This window comes from Ursus americanus, chromosome 3, assembly GCF_024610735.1.
Source record: "Ursus americanus isolate L20-20 chromosome 3, mUrsAme1.1.p, whole genome shotgun sequence".
Classification (NCBI taxonomy): Eukaryota; Metazoa; Chordata; class Mammalia; order Carnivora; family Ursidae; genus Ursus; species Ursus americanus.
This window is the reverse complement of record NC_142129.1, coordinates 82,867,770-82,889,489: the sequence shown is the minus strand read 5'-3', so window position 1 is coordinate 82,889,489 and position 21,720 is coordinate 82,867,770. Positions and strand designations below refer to the sequence as shown.

General features: G+C 38.0%; 1 protein-coding gene across 1 annotated transcript in view; it reads left to right on the top strand.

Annotated features, from left to right (window-relative positions):
• The window catches only part of FBXL13 (F-box and leucine rich repeat protein 13), a 209,149-nt gene that overhangs the window by 61,593 nt on the left and 125,836 nt on the right, over positions 1-21,720 (top strand). Inside the window, exon 8 of the mRNA XM_045792187.2 lies at positions 20,340-20,435. Within this exon, the coding sequence (XP_045648143.1) occupies positions 20,340-20,435 (96 nt within the window). The remainder of the gene's footprint in view (positions 1-20,339; positions 20,436-21,720) is intronic.

Here is a 21,720-nt window from a genome sequence, read left to right as displayed (position 1 = left end):
TTTAAGTATCTCATGCAATGTATTGAATACTGTACTGAAAGTGAAAAGCAGAATGGCTGTATGGGTACAGAAAGATTACAAGTGTATTGGTTGTGTAACCTTGTGATCATATGGCTGACTAGGAGCTGTGGCTTGCTGCCAGAATCATATCACACAGTCTGGGAAAAAATTCGAAATTCAAAATTTGAAGCACAGTTTCTACTGAATACATACAGCTTTTGACCATTGTAGAGTTGAAAAATCTTAAGTTGAACCATCATAAGAGGTTGGGGATCATCTATCTATCTATCTATCTATCTATCTATCTATCTATCTATCATCTATCATTGGTTGAAAAATACCTCCTGTTGGTTCTGTTTCTCTAATACAGAGACAGATGGAGGGAGCAGAGAACCAGGAATGGAGAATCAGGGAAAAACCAGGATGGATAATTGACATCCTGGAATCTGGGAGATAGAAAATTTTCATTAAAAAACAAACAAAACAAACAAAAAGCACAATGAGGTCCACAGTAAATGGTTAACATCACTGTCTTTCTGGGCATAAAAGAAGAGCCTAAAGAAAAGTTCTTGACTTTAGTTTCTAAAAGGGTAATTATTTGTTTCACTGATTTAGTGGATATGTGCTTATTATAAATTGCTTTCTTTCTTTAGATACTTAAATGATTCATAATTTTTTAACTTTGTTTTGATCAGAATTTCCCAAACTTATTTGGCCATGCAATCATTTTTTTCCTGCAAAATATTTTTTAATATTTTAAGGAACACTTATAGAAATATTGGTTTATATGTCCCTGGGATCCAATGCTTGAGTGCTGGGTTATATAACCACCATGGCTCAGACCCATATGGAACTTATTATAGCCAAAACAGTATTCTGACTTCTAATGGCATTTGGGAAACATAGAATTGTTTTTAGGATACTGTCTTTTAGAGATCATACATCTTTTTTGAGGATAAGTTTAAATTAGGGAAAAGTAGAAGAAAAATACAGAATGAAAAACTTAGACATTGATTATTATTTTTTCCTTAAAAGTCTCTATACATGAGAATTTTTATTTATTTTATTTTTTATTTTTAAATTTTTAGAACATCCACCATTTTATGCATCAGAAAGACTGCATTAAAAATAAAAATAACTTTTATAAAATGTCCTACTTTGGGTAAGCAGAACAAGATAATTGCTAAGAATAATTCAGGTGTTGTATTAATATTTAAAATTGTTAAAGATTAAGTTTAAATAAAACATGTAATTAGCCATGGAAGCAGATTGTTTAATTGTTAAGTGCTTTGCTCTTGGAAGTTCTATTGCTAATGGGATGTGGTTAAATTTTCCTCCAAGTATTCAGAAGTGAAAGTGTTGTTATATTTTTTGACATTAGATGTTGTGCAAAAAGGAATGGTTAGTTTAAACAAAGAACAAAAGCTTGACCTTGTTGTACTGGTCAAAGTTTCATCTTTATTTTGGGTGAAGAAAATGACTTCATTAGACAACTGATGTTTACTTTTGAACAAATTCTGTCTTCAAGTACATGGGTGTTTGCAGAATTTTGTCATGAATATCTCTCAGGAAAATTGTTCAGCAAAAATGAAGAAAATCATCATTGCATACTGTCAAGTAGTTTATGATTGGAAAATGTCCATTAATTATGAGCATTTGGGAAAATGTTCAAAATAGAGTTCATATGGTGAATATTGAATTTTATGCTGAAAGGTGTTTCATAAATAAATAAAGTCATTCTATCCTCAGCAGGATGGCAGTCAGGCAGGAAAAATCTACCATTCTGGAATGGTGTAAAGTTTCTGTGGAACTTGTGTAGGGAAATGAATCCTGTGAAACAGAGTATGAAAACCAGCTCTGGAAAACTGTGTGTTATGGACTGAATGTTTGTAACCCTACCAAATTAATATGTTGAAGCATTAACTCTCAGTGAGATGGTATTGGGAGGTGGGGCCTTGGGGAGATAATTAGGTTTAGATGAAGTCATGAGCGTTGGGCCCCCATTGTGGAATTTGTGCCCTTAGAAGAGGAAGAGACCCTCGAGCTTCCTATCTCAGCCATGTGAGGACACAGCAAGAAGGCAGCTGTCTGCAGGGAAGAGAGCCCTTACCAAGAACCAAATCTGTCAGTACCTTGATCTCGAACTTCCTTGTCTTCAGAACTGTGACAAACAAATGTCTGCTGTTGAAGCCACCCAGTCTACGTATTTTGTTGTAGCGACCTAAGCTGACTGAGACACTGTAACCTACTGCATGTAATTTAATCTCTTTGATTTTCCTGGTTGGTATAGTGGGGATAGAGTTGATACAAGCTATAATGTTTGCGAATAGGCCTAGCAATACCAAACATGACTAGACCAAGACCAAACCGGTAGTAAACACTCTCCCTGGTAGACAATCAATGGTAGAATGGATCCAAGAGGTTTACCCTGACATTTAAAAACACTTACGTTCAGGGGCACCTGGGTGGCTCAGTCGGCTAAGTGTCTGCCTTTGGCTCAAGTCATGATCCCGGGGTCCTGGGATAGAGCCCCGCATTGGGCTTCCTGCTCAGTGAGGAGTCTGCTTCTCCCTCTGCTTCCCCTCTCCCTGGCTTGTGCTCTCTCTCTCTCTCTCTCTCACTCTCTCTCTCAAATGAATAAAATCTTAAAAAAAAAAAAAACCACACTTAATGTTCAAACTGCCTACAGTGACCTACATTACTAACGAATGTTTAAGTACATTCACATTCTAACAGAACTTTACTTGCAATATCTGGGAGTTGTGAAAACTGGCCCTTTTGAGGCAAATGCAGTGTTGTCAAAAAAGATGTCTTGGGAATTTTCATTTTTTTGTCCCTAAATTTGGCTCCATGTGTTCTGATGAAATGGGTGTTTCAGGACATAGGTTGCCCTTGACAGGGATGACAAGAAGTGAGTATGTTTGCCCCCAAGGATCCTTGCCCCCAACGATTCTTGCAGGTGCCATAGATATAGCAGATTAAGTCCCTGGAGAGCCGCCAAGCTGGGCATGCTGGGGATGGAGGTGGTCAACAGCAGGGTTGGCAAACTATGGCCTGAGGGACAAATCTAGCCCCTGTCTGTTTTGTGTTGACTTTGAACTAAGAATCGTTTTTTGTTTGTTTGTTTTTTGTTTTCATTTCCAAATGTAAAATGCTGCGGGGAAAAAAGACTATTACCTTTTGGTGAACAGTTGCTCAAAGAGTTTAGGACATTGCCTCTTGGTCCACAAAGTCTAAAATATTTACTATCTGGTCCTTTTCAGGAAAAGTCTGCCGACGCCTGGTCTAGGGGGTTACTATAGGTTAGTTTCTACAGGGTCATGGGTAACACCCAAGAAGTCAAAGAATCGGTAGGAGTATTCTGAATCCAAAGGTGTTTGCTCCCTACTTAGATGATCTACTGGGCAGTGACTGGCAGCATGTTTGTTACTTAACCGTCAGTCCCTCCCCCTTTCTTGCAAACAGACCTTGATTTGGTTCAAGAATCTACTCTCCATGAGCTTCAAGGGAGGGTTTTCCCACTGTTAGCCTCACCTATCTATCTAGTTGTATACATTGAACACCATGATTTCCCATGGATACCCCAATTCCAATCTAACACTACAAAATTCACTAAAGTTTTCTTTCTTTCCATACTTGTAACTATCTGTCCTAGAGAAGCCTGGTTCCCATTTTCCTAATATTTTTACTTATTTAATCTACCCCCTCCCTGTATGTACTAATCACCCATTGCTGTGGCCTCCTTTCTTGTGCAAATAACCCCCTTATGTTCTTTTGATTCTGCCATTCCACACAGGCTAGTCCCTAATCCCATGAGTAGATGGAAATTCTTCCTCTTTTTTTTTTTTTTAAGATTTATTTATTTATTTGAGAGAGAGAAAGAGAGAGAAGAGGGGGGAGAGGGAGGGAGAGAGAAAATCTCAAGCAGACTCCACACTGAGCATAGAGGCCAACATGGGGCTCCATCTCAGGACCCTGAGATCATGACCTGAGCTGAAACCAAGAGTTGATGCTCAACAGACGGAGCCACTCAGGTGCCCCGAAGATAAGTTTCTTATACCACTAAACCCTACCTCCCCCCTGCCCCAGAGTGACCACCTGTTTTATCTCCCCTGGGGTCACCACTCCATGACTAGACCACTTTCCCGTGCACTTGGGCTTTAAGCCCTGTGCCAACCCAGTCTTCTCACACTTTTGGGGTTCCCCCATTCCACACCATGGCCCTTCTCCACCCTAGCCCAAACCCCTCTTCCCTGCCTCACTTGGATGCCTGCCTCCTCCAATGAAGTGTGGACATCAGCCCTGGGGAGCCCTGCTAAGTGGACATTCTCCCTACTTTGCTTGGGCTCTGACACACTCCTCTAGGGGAAGCTACTACTCACATTCCATGTTGATGCCTACTTTGTTAGCCCTACTTAATGGTTTTAGAAAGAGGAAGGGATGGGGCACTTGGGTGGCTCAGATGGTTAAGCATCTGCCTTCAGCTCAGGTCATGATTTCCAGATACTGGGATCGAGTCCCACATCAGGCTCCCAGCTCAGTGGGGAGTCTGCTTCTCCCTCTCCCTCTGCCTCTCCCCCTGCTTGTGCTCTATCTGTCTCTCTCTTTCTCTCTCTCAAATGAATAAATAAAATCTTAAAAAAAAAAAAAAGAGGAAGGGATCTGCATTCTCCTACCTCTCCATCATTCTTTGTTTCTGGACAGGAGAACAGGCCTACTTGAAGATTGTGATATAGGCTTGGCACATTATGTATAGTAGACCAAAGTTGGACTTTTAATTTTTATTATATTTTATTTTCTACCAAGGGAAAGGATCTTTTCCATTTCTCCAACTTTAAGGTATGGTCTCTTGGTTATGCCACTCATTAACAGAGTCCTTGCAGAATGACCTGGCTAGTATGTGTGTCAAAGCATTTTGTAAATTAAGTGCTATCCAGTTGCTAAGGAGGTACTGCTGTTATTTGACACTGTCACACAATTCTGTGATGCATAAACTGTGTTTAATTTAGAAGATTTATACTGTAACTTTTTTCCCTCCAGCGCCAATAGTGTCTGGATTTTTGTTTGGTTTCCACTGTTCTTACAGCAAGACTCCCACATGAAATGCATTACAATCCAGGCAATCTAACAAATAAGTAGGGTGTGTTGGTATTACTGGGGAATAGATTTAGTTCTCACGAAGTTCTTTTCTTTGAGAGCTGGCTTGTCTTGGCAGCAAAGCATTACAAAATGTTAGAATTTTTGTGCTGGAAGAAAGTTCATCTCTTCCACCAGGCTTCTTCCCCCTCCCCGAGTCTGTGTCCCCTCAGTAACACACCCAATGTTCTATCAGTCTGTGAACAGGTACCCTTCTGAGTTTGTCCACTCCATTTTAGCTCTTCCTTAATCCTCCTCCCTGCTGTTGTGTGGAACACATGTGCTGACACCCCAATACCAATCTAACACCACAGTGGCTTATAGAATATATTTAGTTCTCATCATGAACACTGTAAAGTCGTTTCCTTTGGAACTTGCTTGTTTCAGAGAGCAAAGAATGACAAAATCTTAAAATCATGGAGTCTTCGTGCTAGCAAGGACTAGCCTAGAGGCCTTTCCTTACCTAAAGCTGAAATCTGTCCGCTGTTGTTTTCCTCCCAGGGTCCTAGTTCTATCATTTGAGGTCAAACTGAAGATACTTGCTATGCTCTTGGGGCTTCAGACTGTTGTCAACATTTCATGGTCACCTCATCCCAAGAGCCCTAAGTATACAAAGTGTCATTCATCCCCACATGAGTTAGGAGGAGTGAGGACTGGGCAGGGAGTGTAAAAAGTCTCAGACTGTAGGAAGACTCTTCTTGCTGTTGCCTCTATATTTCTTAGCTGGGATCATAAACCATCAGGACCTGTTTCAAGGGGCAGAAGCAGGGTTCCTTGCCCTTGTGAATTCTTTTTATTTTGTTCTCTCCCTATTAGGGACGAAAGGCCCTTCTTTCCTCTTTTATCCTCTATACTACATCCCGCCATTTCCCTTGTGATGTGGGTTTTCATTCCCCTTGCTCACTTCAATGATTTGTTCGTGGACCTCTAGATGTTCTTCCTTCTCCTAAAGATCCAAATTCCCCCGGCACAGAGTGAAAAATGGATACATACTGAATAGGGTGATCGAGTGGCCTCATACTTCATAATTATACACACTCTCAGTGGCATACAGTTTTCTTAAAACTTCCCCTTTTCTTCTGTACCACACATTACGTTTTTTTTGGTTAGAATGTCCTGCACAGAACAACCACATAGTAATTATCTATGGAATTGAATTAGGAATCCACATTCACTTGCCCTGATATACTTCCCAGGTTTCCATATTGGCAACAGCCCGTGGTCCCTATGGAGTTATGTTCTAGTTTTTCTAAGTGCAAATACATATGAAGGTTTTTAAACTCTCAATATATATTATATAACAATGGCATGACTCCCCAGAAGAAATTATAGGTTCATGGTGACTACACTTAAATTCTTTGCAAAAGATTATTCCGCACTGAGGTGTGGAACACCTGCCTTATAAATATTTCTGGGCAAAGTTCTGTGGTATTAGTGAGGTATGACTGTCATAGAGTAGGTGCTTAACAATGAGTGCTAAATGCACTAGTGAATAAATTAATAACTCCCTACATATTAAAAAAGGCACTTAGGTGGCCTTCCTCTAATAGCTCCTTTCTTCTCTACTATGTGAACACGAATGTGGGTATACCTTTCAGAGAAAAGTGTCCCCACTTATGCAGGAATTTGCAGCTAGATGATGGGTACAATCCAATTAAGTATGGACTTTCTTTTGGTTATAAATAAAATACTGTCAAAATTCATAGTTGAAAATAATTTAATCACATGATAGGGAAAAAATAAATCTTTTAAATGTGACCTTAAAGATTACACAGTAGCAATACAGGTAGGATTCTAGTTTTGACTATCTGGCCACAAATCATAAAAGTAACACAAAATTGTCAGCATCAAATAGGCCTTGAGAGACTATCTCATTGAAGACCTTCATTTTGTGGATGAGGAAACAGACTCAGAAGAACTCAGTAACTGTATTGGGTTGAGTAGTATCCCCTCAAAATTCATGTCCAACCAGGACCTCAGAATGTAATCTTATTTGGAAGTAGATGTAACTAGCTATGGTGAGGTCATGCTTGATTAGGGTGGGTCCCAAATCGAATGACTGATTTCTTCATAAAAGAGGAGAGGGAGACTCACATCCACAGATCCACATACAAGGGAAGGCCACGTGATGACAGAGGCAAAGATTGGAATGATGTAATTCCAAGCCAATGAATGCCAAGGAATGCTGGCAACTGCCAGAAGCTTGGAAGGGGCAAGGAAGAACACTCCCCTTGAGCCTTCAAAGGGAGCATGGCTCAGCTGATGCTGATTTCAGACTTCTAGCCTCTAGAACTGTGACAGAACACATTCCTGATATTTTAAGCCACCCAGTTTGTGCTAATTTGTTACAACAGCCTTAGGAAACTAAGACAGTAACCTTCCAAGGAGTAGTGGTGACTCAGGAATAAAGGCCCAGTGAATAAAGACTCAGTCCACCCTGTGCTCTTGTGTCCACTGCCTGTATGTTGGGGGTACTTAGAGGTGCTCCCTTTATTGACTTTATGTCTTCATTTGTTCTATACAGTTTGCTGCCTGGAGAGCTTTGCTTCCTGCACTCCCTCTCTTTTAAGTTGTTCTTACACAACGCTTACACAGGTCATCTATTCTTCTATCTCTTATACTCTCAGAAATCTGGTTCTCTTCTTCTAGTGCTATTCTGTGCTGCTACTTCTCTTTTCTAGGTCGCTTTTACCTCTGGGCATAGGCCCTGTTGTAATGCTTCTTCTCTCTTACAATATACAAGTAGGGGTGCCTGGTGGTTCAGTTGGTTGAGTCTGACTTTTAATCTCAGCTCAGGTCTTGATCTCAGAGTCATGAGTTCAAGCCCTGCATTGGGCTCCATGCTAGGGCTGGAGCCTACTTAAGAAAGAAAAAAAAATGAACAATTTTCAAATACAATACATTTACAAAACTGTACAAGTATAGTTTTCAGGCCATCGGATCCACCATAGTACCTTCCCAATGATTCCCAGCCATTTCAGTAACTGACTTATTGGTGGCATATTTTTTTCCTTGGTGGTACATATAGAAAAAAGGTAAAGTTTTTACTTTCTTGGTGAAGTCCTTTGGTGCACAAAAGTTTTAAATTTTGATGAAATATTATTCATCTTTTCCTTCACTGGCCATGCTTTTGGTGTCATAGCTAAGAATCCCTTGCCAAATCCAAGGTTATAAACGATTACCCCTATGTTTTCTTCTAGAGTTTTATAGTTCTTAGCTTTCATATTAGGTTTTTGATTCAGTTTCATAATGGCATGAAGTAGGACCAAATTCATTGTTTTGCATTTGGATATCCAACTGCCCCAGCATCATTTCTTGAAGAGACTGTCCTTGCCTTGTTGAATGGCCTTGGCATCCTTGTCAAAAATCGATTGACCATAGTTGTATAGTTTATTTCTGGACCCTCAATCCAACTACATTTGTCTTTGTGTCTATCCTTATTCCAATACCATGCTATTTTGGTTATTGTAGCTTTGTAGTAAGTTTTAAAATTTTGGAATGTGGGTCCTCCAACTTTATTCTTCCTTTAGAAAACTGTTTAGCTATTTGGGGCCCCTTGCAATTCCGTATGAGTTTGAAGATTGGCTTTTCCATGTCTGAAAAAAGAACTATTGGAATTTTCATAAGGTTGTGCTGAATCTATAGATCACTTTGGATAGTATTGACATCTTAATATTTTTCTTATTAGCATCACATTATCCTTGAATATTTGATAGGATACTCTTATAAAAACTCCCTGGGCCTATTTGTTATGGATCTAATCCCCAGAGTATTTATTTGTTCATGGGCAGACTTCAAATTCTGACTTAGTTCCATTTATTGTTATTTGTATTTTGTCTTCCACTCTATGAATATGGGATGTCTTTCCATTTAGTTAGTTCTTCTTTAATTTCTTTTAGTAATGCATTATAGTTTTCAGTGTACTAGTCTTTTAGCTCCTTAGTTAAACTTATTCCTGGGTATTTTATTCAAAAGTGAGATTATTAAAATAAAATATTTTAGGCATGCAAAGAAATATAATGAACACTTGTGTAATCACCACACAGCTTAAGAAATAAAGTTTAACAAATACAATTAAAGCCTCTCTGCATCATCTTCTCTTACTCAGAAGTAACTATTCTCTTAAATTAAGTGTTTATGATTTCCTTACATAGTGTGGTAGGCAGGATAATAGCCCTCCAAAGATATACATGTCCTAATCCTCAGAACCTGAACCTGTGAGTATGTTACCTTAAATAGCAAAAGAATCTTTGTGGATGTGGTTAAGACTTGAGATGGTAGGTTTATCCTTGAGTATCTGGGTGGGTTCAGTAAAATCACATTGGTCCCTGTAAGTAAAAGCGAGAGGCAGGACCTTTTGTAAATACACCTTTCCAAGGGCTAGATAAAGCCCCAGTGTCCCCAGCTTTTATGACCTAGAGATGTCTTCAAGGTCCTGCCTGGGACTCATATCTCCTTTATATGTAAATTACTGGGGATCTTCCTGGCACCTTGGGAGCTTGACCTAGAGGACTAGGCCAAACTATAACCATTTGACCTTCTTGCAGAAATGAGGAAAGTGTTACTACCTCTTGGATCAAAGAAATTAACTAGACAAGTAGGCAAATGGTTATAGATCTAATCCCCATAGTATGCAGAAAGAAAAATGTAGAAGAAATGAAGGCAAAACATTATCTTTATAGCATATAGATTTCTATGCCTCCAGAGGGTAGAGCTTTTTATAAAAACACTGAGAAATTCAGAGAAGATTTATTTCCTCACATTGATTTATCAACAATTGAGATCTTTTGATATAATTTTTCAATGTGATTGTGGATCTGTCAATTTTTCCTTGTATCTTTGTGGCTATGTTATTGGAGCCTTGCACATTTAGAATTGTTATAAATCTTTGGTGAATTGTTTTCTCTATTTATAATGTAGTGACTCTCTTTATCAGATAAGTTTTAAAAGTCCTCCTGAAATAGATCCAACAAGAGGATATAACAATTGTAAATATCTATGCACCCTACATGGAAAGACCTAAATACATAACGTAAATATTAACAGACATAATGGAGGAAATTGATGGTAACACAATAATAGTAGGGGACTTTAATATTCCACTTACATCAATGGATAGATCATCCAGAGATAAAATCAATAAGAAAACAGCATCTTTAAATGACACATTAGACTAGGTGGACTTAACAGATATATGCAGAACATTCCACTGAAAACAACAGAATACACATTATTTTCAAGTGCACAAAGAACATTCTCCAGGATAGATCACATGTTAGGCCACAAAATAAGTCTCAATAAATTTAAGAAGATTGAAATCACGTCATGCATCTTTTCCAACACAGCAGTATGAAACTAGAAATTATTTACTAGAAAAAAATTGGAAAATATATAAACACACGGAGGGTAAACGACATGCTACTAAACAATCAATGGGTCAATAAAGATATCAAAGAGGAAAGAAAAAATACATGGAAACAAATGAAAATGAAAGCGCAATGGTCCAAAATCTTTGGGATGTGGCAAAAGCAGTTCTAAGAGGGAAATTTATAGATATATACAAGAAAAATCTCAAGTGAACAATCCAACCCTATACCGAAAGGAACTAGAAAAAGAAGAACAAACAAAGCTCAAAGTTAGTGGAAGGAAAGAACTAATAAAGATCAGAGCAGAAACAAATAAAATAGAGACTGAGAAAAATAGAAAAGATGAATGAAACCAAGAATTCATCCTTTGAAAAGATAAATAAAACTGATAAACTATTAGCCAGACTCATCAAGGGAAAAAAGAAAAGACTGAAATAAAATCAGAAGTGAAAGAGGAAAAGTAATAACTGGCACCACGGAAATACAATGGCTTAAGAGACTACTACAAAAAATTATATGCCAACAAATGAGACAATTTAGAAGAAATGGATACATTTCTAGAAATATATGATCTTCAAAAAAAATCAGGAAAAAATAGAAAATCCTAACAGACCAATTACTGGTAACAAAATTGAATCAGTAATCAAAAAACTCCCAACAAACAAAAGTCCAGGACCAGATGGCTTCACAGATGAATTCTACCAAACATTTAAACAAGATTTAATACCTATTCTTAAACTATTCCAAAAATAGAAAGGGAAGGAAAGCTTCTAAATACATTCCACAAGGCCAGCATTACCCTGATAACAAAGCCAAAGGAAAAAAAGGAAGAAGACTACAGACCAATATCCCTGATGAATATAGATCCAAAAAAACTCAGTAATATATTAGCAAACTGAATTCAACAATATATTAAAAGGATATTCAACACTACAAAATACGACTTATTCTGGGGATGCAAGGATGGTTTAATACTTGCAGACCAGTGAATGCGTACACCATATCACCAAAACTAAGGATAAAAATCATATGATCATCTTAATGAATCCAGAAAAAGCAACTGACAAAATTAACATCCGTTCATGATAAAAACTCTCAACAAAGTGGGTTTAGAGGGAACATACCTCAACATAACAAAGGCCATATAACGAACTCACAAGTAACATCATACTCCGTGGTGAAAAACTTAGTGCTTTTCCTCTAAGATTAGGAATGAGACAAGAATGTCCACTATTACCACTTTTATTCAACATAGTACTGGAAGTTGTAGTTGTAGCAATCAGATAAGAAAAAGAAATAAAAGCCATCCAAATTGTTAAGGAAGAAATTAAACTGTCACTATTTGTAGATGACATGATACTCTACATAGAAAACCCTAAAGACTCCACCAAAAAACTACTAGAAGTAGTAAAGGAATAAATTGCAGGATACAAAATTAATACACAGAAATCTATTGCAATTTCTTTCTTTCTTTCTTTCTTTCTTTCTTTCAAGAGTGCAAGAAGGGGTGGGGCAGAGGGAGAGGGAGAGAATCTCAAGCACACTCCATGTTGAGCATGGAGGCTGACACAGGGCTTGATTCCACAACCCTGAGATCATGACCTGAGCCGAAACCAAGAGTTGATTGCTCAACCGACTGAGCCACCCAGGCATCCCAGAAATCTGTTGCATTTCTTTTTTTTTTTTTAAAGATATTATTTTCTTTATTTGACAGAGACAGCCAGCGAGAGAGGGAACACAAGCAGGGGAAGTGGGAAAGGAAGAAGCAGGCTCCTAGCGGAGGAGCCTGATGTGGGGCTCAATCCCAGAACGCTGGGATAACGCCCTGAGCCAAAGGCAGATGCTTAACGACTACGCCACCCAGGCACCCCAGCATTTCTATATACTGATAACAAAGTAGCAGAAAGAAAAATTTAGTAAACAATTCCATTTACAACTGCACCATAAAGACTATGATACCTAGGAATAAACTTAACCAAAGAGTTGAAAGACTTGTATTTCAAAAACTATAAAACATTGATGAAAGAAATTGAAGATGACACAAACAAATGGAAAGACATATGTGCTCATGGATTGGAAGAATTAATATTGTTAAAGTGTCCACACTGCAGCTTCAATGCAATCTCTATCAAAATACTAGTAGTATTTTTCACAAAACTAAAACAAATAATCCTAAAATTTGTATGGGACTAACAAAAACCCCAAATAGCCAAGGCCATCTTGAGAAAGAAAAACAAAGCTGGAAGTATCACAATCCCAGATTTCAAGATATATTACAAAACTATAATAATCAAAACAGTATGGTACTGGCACTAAAACAAACACATAGATCAATAGAACATAATAGAAAGCCCAGAAATAAACCCATGCTTATATGGTCAATTAATTTACAACAAAGGAAGCAAAAATATATAATAGGGAGAAAACGGTTTCTTCAGTAAATGGTGTTGGGAAAACTGGACAGCCGCATGCAAAATAATGAAACTGGATTACTTTCTTACACCATACACAAAAATAAATTCAAAATGAATTAAAGACCTGGATGTGAGACCATAAAATTCCTAGAAGAAAGCAAAGGCAGTCATCTCTTAGAGGTCAGTCTTAGCAACGTATTTATGGATATGTCTCCTCGCAAGGGAAACAAAAGCAAAAATAAACTACAGGGACTACCCTAAAATAAAAAGCTTTTGCACTGCAAGGAAATCATCAATAAAATGACAAGGCAATTTACTGAATGGGAGAAGATATTTGCAAATGATAATATCCAATAAGGGGTTAATACCCAAAATATATAAAGATTCTACAATTCAACACCAAAAAACCAAGTAATCCAATTTAAAAATGGGTAGAAGACCTGAACAGACATTTTTCCAAAGAAGACATACAAATGGCCAACATGAAAAGATGCTCAACATCACTTATCAGGAAAATACAAATCAGAACCACAACGAGATACCCCCACATATCAGTCAGAATGGCTAAAATAAAAAAGACAAGAAATAACAACTGTTGGCAAGGATGTGGAGAAAAAATTACATTCCCACTACTGGTGGGAATGTAATTTGGTGCAACCACTGTGGGAGACAGTATGGAGGTTCCTCAAAAAATTAAAAACAGATATACCAAATGATCCAGTAATTTCACCACTGGGTATTTACCAATGAAAACACTAATTCAAAGAGATAGATGAACTCTTATGTTTATTGCAGCATTATTTACAACAGCCAAGATATGGAAGCACCTACGTGTCCATTGATAGTTGAATGGATAAAGAAGATGTGGTATATATAAGCAAGGAAATATTACTCGGCCATAAAAAAGAATGAGATCTTGCCATGTGGGACAACATGGATTGACCTAGGAGGTATTATGCTAAGTGAAAGAAGGCAGAGAAAGACAAATACCATATAACTTCACCTAAATGCAGAATCTAAACAACAAAACAAACAATAAAGCAGAAATTACTCATTAATACAGAAAAATGATGGTTGATGGAGGGGAGGGCGTGGGGGGATGGGTAAAATGGGTGAAGGGGAATGGGAGGTATTGGCTTCCAGTTATGGAATGAATATGTCAAGGGAGTAAAATGCACAGCATGGGGAATGCAGTCAATGATACTGTAACAGTGTGCATGGTGACAGATCCTAGCTACACTTGTGTTGAGCACAGCATCACATACAGAGTTGTCAAATCGCTGTATTGTACACCTGAAACGAATGGAACATTGTCTGTCAACTATATATTTCAATTAAAAAAATTAATTAATTAAAAAAATAGACCTGAATTCCTGCTCCGTCACATCAGTCTACATGTTATAGTGAGGGGTTCTTAGAGTCTTTCGCCCTTAATTTTCTCTTCATTACAACGGGAATAAATATTATCTGAAATGAAAAAAAATCCATCTGACATACAACGCTGAACCAGATAAACACAAATGAAAGTTGATAAGCTATATTAATATCAGAGGGAAAAACATTAAAGCAAAAACATTATTAGGGATAATCTTTGTGTTCTAACCAGTGAATTTTGTTAAATTTATTGTTGCTAGATAACCTGGATAAATATTCCTCTTCTAATGTTACACTATTTATCGTCTTTTACATGCTGCTTTCCTCCTTTCCAGCCTTTATTTATTGAATTTAAAAATCTATCTGCTTTCCCCCCATTTTTATGCTTTAGAGGATATGCATTCTATTTCTACTATTCCAGTGATTTCTCTTAAATATTTTTAACATGTGAATTTACCGTAATAAAGCCTAAAGTGAATTATTACCTATACTTTCTTCCTCATAATTACTAGATTTTAAAACACTTGAACTGATCACTCTCTCCAGTCTTATAATAGTACTATCTAGTGATTTTATTTCACCTTGTTTTTGTACCCCACATTAGTCATAATGGTTTTTAAGGTTAATGGCTTTACCCCCAAACTTGATTAGTTTCTTTGCCCATCATTACTATTGCCATCTCACTCCTTTCTTCTGATTTCACTGTCCTGTAGAAGTTCTTTTGTGAAGGGTCTATTGCAGATAAACTCTCTCAATCTTTGTTTCAAAATTCATTCACTTAATGCTCGTCCTTGAGTTGCAATTTACTTGCATGTGGAGTCGGAGACTGGTCAGTATTTTCTGCGCACTTCTGCTTTCCGTGGTTGTTAAGGTGGCATTCTTCTCACTGTCTCTGTCTCTGGATGAATTTAAAGTTGTCCTTTGCTTTTGGCCTTTTGCAATTTTACCACAATACCACTGCATCCTTAGAGTTGCCTGTTTGGGGTTTTTTTTTTTTTTTTTTTTTTTTTTTGCTTCTTGAATAGGAGAACATTTTGTTCTAGAACATTATCATCTGTTGTATTTTTAAATTTGCTTATATTCCATTCTCGGTTCTTTCCTTCTAGAAATTCTATGAAAAAAAATATATACACATCTAGATTGTTGGCCCTTTTCATGTTACGTAATGTGCCTTGTAACCCCTTTATTTTTCATCTCTTGATCTTTCTGTGCCTTAGCCTCTGTAATGTCTTTGATACATATTCCAGTTTGCCCATTCTCTTATCAACTGGGTTTCATCTATTTAATTCATCCACTTAATTTTTAATTTCAATCATTATATTTTTAATTCCCATGAATTTTATTTGGTTTCTTTATCAATCTGCCCAGTCCTTTTTTGACAACAGCTTTTCTCAAGAATTTATTTTTCTTTCTAAGTCATCATCTTAATGTTTTCCTAATTACCGACAATTTGATTAAAGAAGCTATTTATTGTTTGTCTGTTGTTGACTCTTAGATTTTTTTTCCCCTGTGTTTTGTAATTTTTACTGAAAATTGATTTTGGCGAGGGGGGGTTAATCTGTAGGAATCCTATAAGGCGTGGTTTGAAGATGTGCCTCTTTAGAGAGAAGGTATTTATATCTGACAGATGTCCCAGAGTTACCACTGAATTGGAAGCTCTTTGCATGTTAATGTATCAAATCCAATTACAAAGGTAATAAATTCACATTGGACCCCACAAGTAATTAAAATTCAAATTCCAATCCACATGACAACTGGTCTTTGATTATAAATTCTTCGGGATTTTTTTTTTTTTAATCCCAGGCTAGGTACCTTAGTTTTTTCCTCACCAATAGGTAGTAGTAGTTGTTATTGTTTTAATCTTCTCTATTTAATAATTCTAGATTTCTCTCTCTATTTCCACCTTTCTGACTGTTTCTCTCTCTCTCTCTGACTCAATATATTAAGACTTCCAGCTTTGTACAAGCCTGCCAACTTTTTCTGTCCCTGCATGGCCAGTGAAATCTGAAGTTTATTTGTCATGAAATCTATGTGTCATGAAAAGCAGCAACCATCCCCACTATTTCCTTATCCAGAGCAACTATAGTATGAAAACCTTATTAGGAGTCTGGGTTTACAAAGATTGTGGGCCTGGGTATTTTCCTTACTTTCTTAAAAACTCAGGTATGGTTAAAAAAAAAAGTTTGTTTTGGAGAGTAGAATAGTTGTCAGGGGCTGTGGGGTAGGGGAAATAGGGAGAGGTTGGAAATTTTGATGAAGGGTAGTTGGAAGAAAGGTAGGCAGGGACAAGGACACCTGGTCCTAAGATGAAACCACCCTAAAGGGATTTTACACCACCCTGGAAAGAGCCCACCACCCTTTGCCACGTGACAAAAACCTGATTGGATGACAGGTGCAGGGAGGGTTAATCAGATTAAAACAGCAAGCCAATAAGCTCATAATAACCCCTAGACATAGAAACTCTGGTGGCAACCCTCTTGGGTCCCCTCCTTCTTTGGGAGCTCTATCATTCAATATACTTTACTATCGCTCAGTAAAACCTTGCTTTGCTGCCCACCACTGTCTGGTCTACCTCTTCATTCTTAGAAGTGGCCTGACCAAGAACTGCAGGCACCGTAGGAAAAGAAATCCTCTAACAATTTCAGCCATAAGATGCATAAGGTCTGAGGATCTGATGTAAAACATAGTGATTGTAGTTGATAACATTGTGTTGTATAGTTGAAATTCGCTGAGAGTAGAACTTCAATGTTCTCACCAAAAATAAAAAAGATAAATATGTGAGGTGACGGATATGTTAATTAACACATTAATTAGCCTCTCCCTTTGCCCCTCCCCTGGCTCTTGCGCGCAGGCATGCGCTCTCTCTCAAATAAATAAATAAAATCTTTTAAAAAATATCTAGAATTTTTATGTCAATTATAGCTCAATAAAACTGACGTTTAAAAATTTTTTTAAAGAAAATTTTTTTGGGGGGGTAAATACCTAGTAGTGCAATTGCTGGGTTGTAGGATAGCTCTGTTTTCAACTTTCTGAGGAACCTCCATACTGTTTTCCAGAGAGGCTGCACCAGCTTGCATTCCCATCAACAGTGTAAGAGGGTCCCCTTTCTCCACATCCTCTCCAACACCTGTCTTTTCCTGACTTGTTAATTTTAGCTATTCTGACTGGTGTGAGGTGGTAGCTCATGTGGTTTTGATTTGTATTTCCCTGATGCCAAGTGATGCTGAGCATTTTTTTCATGTGTCTGTTGGCCATTTGTATGTCTTTATAAATGTATGTTCATGTGTTCTGCCCATTTCTTGACAGGATTATTTGTTCTTTGGGTGTTGAGTTTGATAATGTTCATGTGTTCTGCCCATTTCTTGACAGGATTATTTGTTCTTTGGGTGTTGAGTTTGATAATTTTGGATACTAGCCCTTTATCTGATATGTCATTTACAAATATCTTGTCCCATTCTGTAGGTTGTCTTTTTAAAAAAGGTTTTGTTTATTTGTCAGAGAGAGAGCACAAGCAGGGGGAGCCACAGGCAGAGAAAGAAGCAGGCTCCCTGCTGAGCAAGATGCCCCATGTGGGACTTGATCCCAGGACCCTGGGATCATGACCTGAGCTGAAGATGCTTAGCCAACTGAGCCAGCCAAGCGCCCCAATTGTCTTTTGGTTTGCCTACTGATTCCTTTGCTGTCCAAAAGTTTTTTACCTTGATGAAGTCCCAATAGTTCATTTTTGCCTTTGTTTCCCTTGCCTTTGGAGACACTTGTAGCGAGAAGTTGCTATGGCTGAGGTCACAGAAGTTGCTGCCTGTGTTCTTCTCTAGGATTTTGATGGATTCCTATCTCACATTGAGGTCTTTCATCCATTTTGTGTCTATTTTTGTGCGTGGTGTAAGGAAATCGTCCAGTGTCATTCTTTTGCATGTGGCTGTCCAATTTTCCCAGCATCATTTGTTGAAGAGACTGACTTTTTTTCATTGGATATTCTTTCTTGCTTTTTGAAGATTAGTTGATCATAGTGTTGAGGGTCCATTTCTGGCTTCTCTGCTCTGCTCCATTGATCTATGTGTCTGTTTTTGTGCCAGTACCATACTGTCTTGGTGATTAAAACTTTGTAATAGAGCTTGAAGTCTGGAATTGTGATGCCACCAGCTTTGGTTTTCTTTTTCAACATTCGGGGTCTTTGGCTCTTCGGGGTCTTTTCTGGTTCCACACGAATTTTAGGATTATTTGTTCCAGCTCTGTGAGAAAAGTTGATGGTACTTTGATAGGGATTGCATTGAATGTATAGATTGCTCTAGGTAGCATAGACATTTTAACAATATTTGTTCTTCCAATCCCTGAGCATGGAACATTTTTCCATTTCTTTATGTCTTCCTCAATTTCTCATATGAGTGTTCTGTAGTTTTCTGAATACAGAAATTTTGCCTCTTTGGTTAGGCTTATTCCTACTTATCTTATGGTTTTTGGTGCAATGGTAAAGGGAATCAACTCCTTAATTTCTCTTTTCTCTGTCTCATTTTTAGTGTATAGACCCAGCAATTGCACTACTAGGTTATTTACCCCAAAGATACAAATGTAGTGATCCGAAGGGGCACCTGTAACCCAATGTTTATAGCAGCAATGTCCACAATAGCCAAACTATGGAAAGAGCTCAGATGTCCATCAACAGATGAATGTATAAAGAAGATGTGGTATACATACACAACGGAATATTACTCAGCCATCAAAAAATGAAATCTTGCCATTTATACATGGATTGAACTAGAGGGTATTCTGCTAAGCAAAATAAGTCAATCAGAGAAAGACAATTATCATATGATCTCACTTGTATGTGGAATTTAAGAAACAAAACAGAGGATCATAGGGGAAGGGAGGGGAAAATAAAACAAGATGAAATCAGAGAGGGAGACAAACCATAAGGGACTCTTAACAAAAAGAAAAAAACTGAGGGTTGCTGGAGGGGACGGAGGTGGGGGATAGAGTAACTTGGTGATGGACATTAAGGAGGGTATGTCAGGGGCACCTGGGTAGCTCAGTTGGTTAAGTGTCTGCCTTTGGCTTAAGTCATGATCCCAGGGCCCTGGGATTGAGCCCTGAGTCAGGCTCCCTGCTTCATGGGGTGGGGAGGGGCTCTGCTTCTCCCTCTCCCTCTGCCCCTCCCTGACGCTCCTGCTGTCTCTCTCTTAAATAAATAAATAAAAGCTTTTTTTTTTTTAAAGGAGGACATGTGATGCAATGAGCACTGGATATTATATAAGCCTAATGAATCACTGAACTCTACCTCTGAAACTAATAATACATTATATGTTAATTAATTGAATTTAAATTTAAGAAAGGAAATCTTTTTTTTTTTTAAAGATTTTATTTATTTATTCGACAGAGATAGAGACAGCCAGCAAGAGAGGGAACACAAGCAGGGGGAGTGGGAGAGGAAGAAGCAGGCTCCTAGCGGAGGAGCCTGATGTGGGGCTCGATCCCATAACGCCGGGATCACGCCCTGAGCCGAAGGCAGACGCTTAACCGCTGTGCCACCCAGGCGCCCCGAAAGGAAATCTTTTTAAACAGATTTGTTTTAGCATTTTCTCATATTTTGTACCAAGAGGATTTGCAGGTTTTCTAGTCTATTATTTTTCCAGAAATAGAAGCCAAGATGGGCTTACCAATATTTCCTAGGAATCCTTTGGCTTTACAAAGACTCTAGTTAAGTTCAGCAAGCAATCATTGAATGCCTTTTACGGAGCGGCTACGATTTAGGGAAATCACTCATTTGCTAGCAGAAAGCCGCTTTCTGTCAGAATATAAATGTGCCTATCTTCTTCCCCATCCTTCTGTGACTATCAATTGCAAAGATCACATTATAACAAAGGCATCATCAGTTAAGTTCTAGTACTTTAGATAAAATTCCTACGTTCAGATAAAATTCCAGCACTTAAACCCCACTACACAATATGGATTACATTATCATCGTTAACAACAACAAAAAAAGGTAAGTGGCAGGGTTGCACCCAAATTCACATAATTTTCAAAGTTGTGTGTTTTTCTTCTTTGTGTTTAGATTTTCGCCTACCTCACTTTAAGAGATATAGTAATATGTGGTCAAGTTTGTCACTCCTGGATGCTGATGACCCAGGGAAGCTCATTGTGGAATAGTGTAAGTAGACACTACTCGAAGCTATGTCTTTATTCTAGTTCTTAAAGGAGAACAGCCTGTTATAAAGCCAACTGTACTAGGAACTCTTTTTCCCTGCTCTCCCCCTGGGGCCACAGAAAGTGGGTGCATTTGTTTTTCTTTTGTCCAGGCACAAGCCGGAACAGTAAGATAGAAAGATAATAATGTTATTTTAAGAGATATATTATCAGTGTTTTCTAATTTACATGGTAGAAATAAATTGAATATTCTTTTTGGATGGAAACATATCTCTGTTATATCTGAGTTAGACTTAACATTGCCTAGCTCAGGATGCTGCTGAGATAAATTGAGGAAATGTAAGTAAAGTGCTTACTATGGAGCCTGGCATATAGGCAGCACTCAATAAATATTAGCTCCAGTATAAATATTATTGGTTCAAAAAACATAACAAAGTAGCACATAACATGGAGTAAAGGAAAAAAAAAACTGAGCATGAAATGGGGCTAAAATATACAACATGTAAACAAAGCTTGTTTGATAGGGTGTCTGCATGTACACAGACACACATACACTCTGGCATTTTCTAATATGGACTTCTATCTCTACACTGTTCTTGTCATTGTACTATTTTTATACTATTCTTGTAACCTAGAATTTCTCATTGCAATGAGACTGGGGAGAGGTCTCCACCACCAACAAAAAAATAAGCATAAACGGGACACCTGGGTGGCTCATTTGGTTAAGCGTTTGCCTTCGGGTCCGGTCATGATCCCAGGGTCCTGGGATCGAGCCCGATGTCGGGCTCCCTGCTCAGCGGGAAGCCTGCTTCTCCCTCTGCCTGCCACTCCCCCTGCTTTTGTTCTCTATCAAATAAATAAATAAAATCTTTTTAAAAAGTAAGCATACATTGTCCTTGATGACTTCTCTTTTCTGTTCCTTGGATGTTACTTTAATCTCTGTAATCATCTATCCCATCAACCAGTGTTGTGGTGGCAACATTTTCCCTGTTTCTTCATGTCCAGTCAGCAGCTGACTTTACCACCCTCCTTAATAGCCAGTGATCAGAGGAGTAATGACATCACTCAGACTGACCTATGAGTAGATGGCTGGAACCATTCAGCATAAATTCTAAAATTTAGACAAAGAAACTAAGGTGCCATTCATAAATCAAGTCAACATCTTGATATCCCCTTCTTGGCTTTACTGTTCCACTCTCACCTTGTGCAACGTCAAGAAGAACATGTGCTTCTGTCTCAGCTCACCCATCGTGGCTACCAAATGTAATATGTCTGTCTTAAGTTTATTT